The following is an 8939-nucleotide window of genomic DNA, read 5'->3' as shown; positions in this document are numbered from 1 at the left end:
CCGAATGATTGGTGATGTAAAGTCACGCGAAATCGCTTACTCCACTAGGGAGCTGAGGTTAGGTTTGCAAATTGTACTGTATAGCTAGCTATCCTGCACACATGGCAAGCTAAGTTGGCTGCACAGTGCTAAGCAGTGTGGTCTTGTAGGCAACGATCGGCAGACAACGGCGGTTGAGTACTATGTGTTTTAAGGCTACTTTGGCTTTAATTTTACCAATAATATCACTTTTAATCATTAGTTAGCGTTAACTTAAACTAATATTTTACATTAAACAGTAAGGTAAAAGTCCTAGACAAAACACGTTAACATTAGTAACGTTTAAATTAACGCTAACTAACGATTAAAACTGATATTATTGGTAAAATTAAAGCCAAAGTAGCCTTAAAACACATATTAGGCATGACTACACCACTTATTTAATTTCATATTAACAACACGGTCTCCGGTGGGGGATGCAGCTGTCGTGGGGTGCTCGCGTTATCAGCAGCAGAGATGCCAGTGCATTTGATAGCACTGGCTCACCTGTTACTAGCAGCACCTGCTAACATCATCGCCACTGTAACAACATTTAGGATGGCGTGTTTAAAAACGCAGATACGTAGGTAATAATTAGTTGCACAAATGCCCTCAGTTATATTTTTAGATTGCACAGATTAAATTTCGGGATCATATGCGATCGAGACGGTCGCAATTTCAAGCCTTCAGGCAATAGTTGTGCGGGCAAATAAGGGAAAGTAAGATGTGGTGTTTTATGGACAGCAGGCAAAACAAGCTAGCCGTGTGCCTTTGACAGGACTCTGGAATCAGAGATCATGTTAGTAACTTATACTTTTGCATTACTAAAGCAGATGCACAGATTTGACTGTAGAGATGTATGCTTAGTAGTCTGTCTGATTTTAGAGATTTGATCCACGTTTTTTTAATGCTGCATAGTCAATTAATGACAGATTTTTGGCTGAAAAAACCCTAAAACTATTTCTAACCTATTAAGTTACATTTACCACTGATTTTTAACCTTATTCTAACAGGCATTTTCCTGGTCTTTAGATACCCAAGCGCTTTTGTTACCTGTGGTCTTCAAGCTTCACATCCAGGTAAGAAAAACTTCATAATAGATACAATTACAGCTATAACTATTCCCAGGTAAGTAAAACATAGGTAAAATTGCAAACAATAGTGTGGGCTCCATACAATTACATTTCTGAAGACGTTTTTATGTACCAACCACCAATAGAAGGCAGATATGATCACCTTTCTGTCTCCTCTTCCCCACAACAAACAGTAAAAATCACCAAATAGAGCAGTTTCTTATTATCAGTCAGTCTTTCTCTGAGGCAGTTTGGTAAGCTGTCAGTTGCCACTAACATTTACTCAACTTTTTTCTGTGATAATTTAAGATCCTGACATGTGATGACTAAAATCCTTAATCTAGTTAAATATACTGTACAACTAAAAACTACCAGGCTTTAAAAAAGTGTATCATAAAAATTTAATTGGAGAAAGTCAATTAAATATGGCTTCAGCAGACAACCACAACACTGCACGTAGGGGATGCTATAATTGACAGGTGAACAAAATGTAATGCACCATTACACTGAATAAAATGACAGATCTCTTTCAAATTTGATCTTGTTGAAAACACTTGGAATAATGTAAGTACACAACTCGAAGTATATAACTGTTTTTTGTAGACATTTTAATACAAAAAGTTACATATTGCTTTAAATTATTTCTGTGGGTTAATAGTCTTGGCATGAGCCTGAGGGTTTTCATCCTTGTATCATTCTTATCCTTAACATTTGTAAACAAATGGTGTGCCTTCACTATTGTAACTGCAAAGTTTACCTAAGATGTCATTACTTTGCCTTTCATTTGCTCTCTAATTTATGTAGGCACAGGTAAAAATGAGTTGGCTATGCAAAATATGCAGTGACCACTTACCTACCAGAAGTGACATTTTGAGACATTATAGACTCCATCATGGAACCTTCAGCCATAGTCATTCATTACCATGCATATACTTGGAATGTCCATGTTCTTTCAAAACTTGGAGTGGTTTGCATTCACATTTGTCTCGATGCCATGTGGAAAGTCAGACACACAGACCTGAGATTGTCCTGTCCTTTACATGCCTGGTGTGTAGGACACAAGGGTTTCCAACAGAGAGAGAATATTTTGCACATGTTGGCCATCACCTTAAAAGTAATGAGACCGTTGAGTGTGTGTTTGAAGGGTGTGATTTTCAAACCAATATTTATGGAACATTTACAGCACACAAACACCGGAAGCACACTCCTCATATTCTGAGCGATTTTAAAGGAGCTGTTCTTTTGGAAAAGCCAAATGAGGAACCAACTTTTGAACCTGATAACACTGGAGCCACCCATGATGAGAATATGGATGAAGGTAGTGGAGAAGGAACCAGCTCAGGTGCACATTCTGTGGAAAAGGATGACAGGCACTTAATTGTGGACCATATAGCTTCTTTCCTGCTCAAACTGGAAAGTGTGCATAATGTCTCAAACAGGTGTATTGATGAATTAATAGATGAAATGCAGTTTGTGTCATCAGCATCCATACCAATTATCAGAGACTTTGTTGAATCCACTTGAAGAAGAAGAATTGTGTGATTGATAGCACAGTTGTCACATCTTTATTTGAGGAGTTAAATGAATCCAGCCCCATAAGCATGGCTTTTGATAAGGCTGGCCCGCTGTCGTCAGCTTTCAAAAGGAGACGGTACTTTCTACAAAGGTTTAACGTTGTAGAGCCAGTTGAATATATTCTTGATCCGAATGAAAATAAGAGTTTTCAGTATGTTCCGATCCTTGAATCATTGAAACAAATTTTAAACAATGAAGATATCAGAGAGAAGTTCCTCACAGATGATGGACGCACAAGTATTCCTGCACAGTACAGATCATTCCGTGATGGTGCCATTTATAGAGAGAGTGATTTTTATTCTGAAGAGCAGAGAATCTGTATATTCCTTTATGTAGATGATTTTGAGGTATGTAATCCCTTAGGAACATCTCGAAGGAAACATAAGATAACAGCCGTGTACTGGATATTGGGAAATATCCAATCCTGTTTTCGGTCCACACTAACTTCAGTGTATCTTGCACTTTTAATCAAGACTCTGAGTAATTTATTAAGAGTAATATATTATCTGAATTTAATTCATAAATCTTCAGTGCGGGTTGCATAGTGGAAGGACTCAGCTGAGCTGGTCAGGACGTTTTGCTGTGGACCCTGGACCTTACATTACACCTCCCATCGATAAGAGGTAAGGGCTGTATTTATTCATGACAGCTACAGATGGGGAATAAAGTGTATATATAAGGTTTATTGGTCCATTAAAGGCGAAATAACACAACAACTTTTGTGCAAAGCTAATGATATTAAAAGATTTGGCTATGCAGAGGTTCTCAAGCCACTCTTGGATGACATAGCTATACTGGAACAAGATGGTATTTTGGTTCCTGTCCTTGGGAAAACTGTCAAAGGGACTGTTTACGGTGTAGTTGCTGACAATCTTGGCGCACATTCAGTTGCTGGCCTTGTTGAAAGTTTCTCAGGACCATACATTTGCAGGTTCTGTCTAGGAGAGCACGTTGACTTTCAAGAAAAGGAAGTGAGATCAGGTGCTTTTCACATCCGGACAAAGGAGGATTATTCCGTTCATGTTAAGACTCTACAAGCAAACCCTGCACTACCCCACTGCTTTGGTGTGAAAAGGCCTTGCCCACTGACAGAGAAACTAAGCCATTTTCACATGGTTGAGGGCTATCTGCCTGATATTTTGCACAACCTTTTTGAGGGGATTATTCCCATGGAATTAGCACTGTGCTTTAGGGATTTCATAGCCAAAAAGTACATCACACTTGACGAGCTTAACAACACAATCAAATCATTTCCTTACAAGTGGGGAGATAAGACAGACAGTCCACAGCCCATTCCCATTGCATTCTCCACTCGAAAAAGTATCGGAGGAAATGCCCACGAAAACTGGACCCTCATCAGACTGCTCCCACTAATGATAGGACACAAGATACCACTGAATGATCCTGCATGGAATGTAATCATGTGTCTTAAAGACATAGTTGAACTTGTGGTAGCACCAACCCAAACTGAAGCAAGTTTGTCATATCTTGATGCAAAGATTTCTGAGCATCGACTTAGATTACTTGCTGTGTTTCCTCAGGTTAAGTTGATCCCCAAACACCACTTCCTGGAGCACTATCCAACACTCATTAAAGTGTTTGGACCTGTCATTGCACTTTGGACGATGCGATTCGAGGGAAAACATCGTTATTTCAAACAAATTGTAAGACATACAGGGAATTTCAAAAATGTACTATTTTCCCTTGCAACCAAGCATCAGTTAATGATTGCACACCATCTGCATGCAACTACAACAGTTCCCACATTCAGTACTGCCAGAGTATCCCAAGTGCCCGTAGCTGTTTTGCATACAAATGTACACAATGCAATAAGAAGAGTGTCTCCAGGTCAGACTACTGTACATCTTTCCAACACTGTGTCAGTTTATGGAACTACATACTCTAAAGGCATGATTTTGGCCTATGGGTCTACTGCAGGACTCCCAGAATTTATTGAAGTTCTTCAGATAGTAATTCTGAAAGACAAGGTCCATTTCATTGCTAAAGTATTCATTTCCTGGTATGATGAGCACTTTCGAGCGTTTGAGCTTGTAGTTTTTGTGGAACAGAAGGATCTCACTGATGTATGTTCGCTCTCAGACTACAAGGTTGCAGGAAGGTGTATGGTGACACTGAAGCGCCATATTTGTCTGGAATAGATACACGTTTCATATACCGTTTGGTATAATTCAAGTGGTACTGATGTATGCATTTTTCACAGTTCTCTTCAAGTTTCTTTGATATACCACGCACATACAACAAAGAATGCTTGCTAAACCATGCCAGACTGAATGTAAAAATAATATGATGTTTTGTCATCTTTTTAAGGCTACATCATCGAAATGGAGGCAGCTGTAAAATTTCGAGTCATCCTGGACCATGACATAAAGAAACTTTTTCTTCCTGGAATGCCACATACAGTTAAAGAGTTGGAAGCAACAATAAAACAAACATTTGGGATCTCAATGGACATAGGCCTTCAGCGCAAAGACCAGGATTTTGATGACTTTGTTACTTTAAGTTCAATTGATGACCTGAAGGATAAGGACACACTGAAGGTAGTGTACGTTCCACCTGTCATTTTGTTTACAAATGTTGACATTCCTGAGCTCCCAACAGAAGATTGCTCTGTCTCCAGATCAGTGTCAGAAAATGACTCTGTGTCTCAACCATCAACATCAAGTGGCTCCATCTCTGCGGAATCTGATGACACTATAATACTCAGTCCCCGTAGCCCTGGAATGCACAAGCCATGGCCAACTGAGTTTCCTATTCCAAAGTTTTCATATAACACTGAACTAGTGCTTCAAAAAGGCAATGAAAACTACCTCAGAGATGGTTCCCTTTTGTGCAAAGAAAAGTCTTACCCTGGTGTTAAGTCCAACATTCTGGAGTGTTTTGCTGAGCTCATCTTTTCTTACACTCCCTACCCAAGTGATGCACAACGATGTGCAGTCGCAGAGGCTCTCATAAAAAAGAACCCATGTTTGAAGGAGCCAGGCTCCTTCAATGGTCTCTATGGATGGCAGCAGAGCCTGAAGTATAAAGTAGGAAACTACCGAAGCAAACTTCGGATGCATGGGATTCCAGAAGTCTTGGTGAACTCTCTAAAGCGCAAATCTTCTGAAGACAAGCAACCAGCAAAGAATATTAAAAAAACACGGAAAGCTGAGGTTAACTACTTGCCCCCTCATCCAGCCAGGGAAACAGAAGATTCCCTTGAGAGTAACAGGCTGGAGTTGATTTCTGAGACAAAGAAAAAGAATAACGGCAGAGTTATAAATGAGATGATGTCAAGAACCTTCAGTTTGAGAAGACAGGAGATTGTAGGTCAAGCCCCAAGTGTTGCAGATCTTCTAGAGAGATGGCCTGCCCTCTTTGAACCATCACAGGTAAGGTAAACTCAGCAAATTTGACTAGCTAAAATCCAATTCTTTGTCATCTACTGGTATGGCTAAAAAATACAGTGCAGTATGCACTAAGTCAACAGAATCTTTTTCAAATTATAATTCACAAAACTTTCTTCACCATCAGACTCTGTTTCTTTTATGCTGTGCCACATTCAGTTGAATTTCACATTGCTCAATTATGGTAAATGGCCCATAGTTGTGAAGACGGGGCACATAAGGCAACAAACTTGATTAAAGATTAAATTTCATTCTTGCATTTTTCATACTTAAAAATAACTATATAGTGAATATGTTCATTTACTGCTTGACACTGTCCATGATTTTCATTTGATTGAAAACTAATTTGTATCCAAAACTCTCATGTTGTTTAAATCACAGAAAAAACATATCACTTTTGGTATGTAACTAAGATGGTATACTTCTCTTTACAGATCTGTGAAGAGTTCCTGAGAATCAGTGGCATATCACTTGAGCCAACATTTATGTCACAGTTGGACAGGCAAACTCCAAAGCTGTTGTCACTTTTCAACGCAAAAGGAGGAGCCGTCGGTCAAAGAATCAAGTCCCAAATGATGACACTCATCCAGGTAAGAGGAAAAAATTGTCTTATGTAAAACATTTTCCATCCAAAATGTATTCTCTATCATGTACTTAGTCATCAATATTTCACCGTGTTCCTAATGGGAAGGATGGTGGTGTAGCGAATCAGCTCAAAGGGGAAATATGAATAATTAATCATTCCATTAGGTCGTAAATGTATCTGGTGTCAGGGTTGCCATGGTAACCAAGGTCCTGGGCCTCGTTCACAGACATCTTGGCACCCAGTATGTTTATTGGGTGAGGGGTCTGTGAATGTTTGTTGATCTAATGAATAATTGATTTGTTAAATCAAATGAAAAATGGTGTGTCTGATTGGTCCAGACGCTACAGTGGTGTCTGTGTATCTGCAGCATATGTTCAAATCTACTGATCCAGTTGTTATGACATATGGTGAGCACATTCATACTACCCAGTGACTGATCATAACACCCTACATTGTCAGAACCCCCCCTCTCATTCTTTAAAGGACAACTACATGTAAGGCACTGTTCTAAGAGTAGCGTAGTTTAAGGGGATAGTTAGCCCCAAAGTTAGTGACAGTGAGTTAACATGACCTTGCTATTTTTATGATGTAGTGTGAAAATGTATGCCCGAACATTCAGTGAAGTTACACTTCCTCTGTGTACTCCAGGACTGTTCTTTTTGTTAATAGGCATGCTGGCTGCATATGTATGTAAGTGTACAAGTCATGCAATTCCCTCGTCACCATTTTCCAAGAGTGTGCCTTGCTCCTAAGCAGTCTCTTTACACATAAAAGGTCCACTAAAACAGGTTTAAGAAAGCATTTGAGGTGAGAAATAGACAATGTACTAATAGAAGCTTGATTCATATTGATGAACACAGCCTACTTGGACCGTTAAATCTCAATTTTGTGAACTGTCCCCCTTGACTTTGAGTAAACAACATGCACATATGTTTTTGCTTTCTGAGATGCTGGTGATAGTGTGAGATCTTGTAGTACAGTGGTGTATGTATAGTAGGACCTTTTACAGCAATTGAATGGTTAAAATACAGAGGTTCTGTGGTTTGTGCTACTGTCATCAGGCTGTGAATTTTGATCAGATTTTACTTTTTGACAGGATCCATCTGCCTCTGTGGAGAAAAGGAGAGAAGTGGTCCTGAGATGCCTGATTGAGTACATGGGGGAGAGACAGGAAGACCTCATCAGTGTCCACCACGTATGTATTGGGCTTAAAGCTACTTGTCTATTTTTCTGTCTGTATGTATTAATATTGTGATGATATGGGGTAATTACATTTGCTCTTGAAAGATATTTAAACTCTGTAGCTTAATAAACAGTAATGTGATGACCAATCAGGTACAGGCAAGGACAATTGCATTGTTTTATTGTAATGCATCCTTTGAACCAGAAAAACACAACACTCATGCTATGGTAGATCATGATAGTTTAGTACCCCCACTCTATGGCAGGGTTCCTCAAATCTTGCCCTGGAGGTCCAATGCGCTGCAGAGTTTAGCTCCAACCCTGATCAAACTCAGCTACCTGTGATTTTCTAATGATCCTGAAGACATTGATTAGCATGCTCAGGTGTGTTTGATTAGGGTTAGAGCTAAACTCTGCAGGAAAGTGGATCTCGTGGGCCAGATTTGAGGATCCCTGCTCTATGGCATTGTCATGGTAGACTTCACTCTGGTCACATGCTCTAGTCACAGTATCCACCACCTTTAGCAACAAAAGTAAAATTGTGACTGTGTATTATCTGTCTTCTACCTGTCTGCTATATTCATCTCATTACCTGTTTGTCTGACCAAACTCTTGATTATTTTTTGTCTCCACCAATAGAGTCGTGATGAAACAGAGGTGCACGCTGAGCTTGGCAGTTGCCCACTGAAAATTTACATGTGCCATCAGCCCAACACGATTGGGATTATCATAGAAGGACAGCCCGTGGTCAGAGGTGTGCCAAACCTGTCGAAAGCATGCTGCCTCCTGTTTGGACTTACCTATGCCCTCGACCTCAAGTATCCCTCAAAACTGGTGTATACTTTTGAGATATATCAGAGGCTCTTTGTGGGATTGGACCCCATGCGTCCTAAGCCATCATCCAAGTATGCAAATCTCCTCACCAAGTTGTCTTAGATGATTTCTCAATGGCATCTGGCATTGTTTGCCATCATTTGAAAAAATGCAATCACTTTGGTAGGTGAGTTGACCAAATACCAACTTAAACGTACTGTAACATAATCAGATAATTTGATAATCTTCAGGGTGATATAAATATTTGTCTCTGAATTTTACCAG

The 8939-nt window shown here is 39.6% G+C and overlaps 1 protein-coding gene across 2 annotated transcripts; it reads left to right on the top strand.

Annotated features, from left to right (window-relative positions):
* Positions 1-465: 465 nt before the first annotated feature.
* On the top strand, positions 466-8872 carry LOC107743936 (uncharacterized). Of its 2 annotated transcripts, XM_016557391.1 has the most exons (4): positions 5009-6058; positions 6508-6663; positions 7756-7854; positions 8481-8872. In XM_016557391.1, exons 1-4 carry the CDS (start codon positions 5009-5011, stop codon positions 8775-8777), a joined length of 1602 nt encoding a protein of 533 aa, XP_016412877.1. In that variant the 3' UTR covers positions 8778-8872. The 2 variants fall into 2 exon arrangements, 1 of the variants encoding a protein (XP_016412877.1); XR_001640440.1 differs by lacking the exons at positions 5009-6058; positions 6508-6663; positions 8481-8872 and adding exons at positions 466-817; positions 1051-1097 and having other exon boundaries at positions 7756-7830.
* Positions 8873-8939: the final 67 nt, after the last annotated feature.

The sequence above is a fragment of the Sinocyclocheilus rhinocerous genome, unplaced genomic scaffold, assembly GCF_001515625.1.
Source record: "Sinocyclocheilus rhinocerous isolate Xijiao unplaced genomic scaffold, SAMN03320098_v1.1 scaffold2001, whole genome shotgun sequence".
In the NCBI taxonomy this organism is placed as follows: domain Eukaryota; kingdom Metazoa; phylum Chordata; class Actinopteri; order Cypriniformes; family Cyprinidae; genus Sinocyclocheilus; species Sinocyclocheilus rhinocerous.
This window is presented reverse-complemented; position numbering and strand designations above follow the sequence as displayed.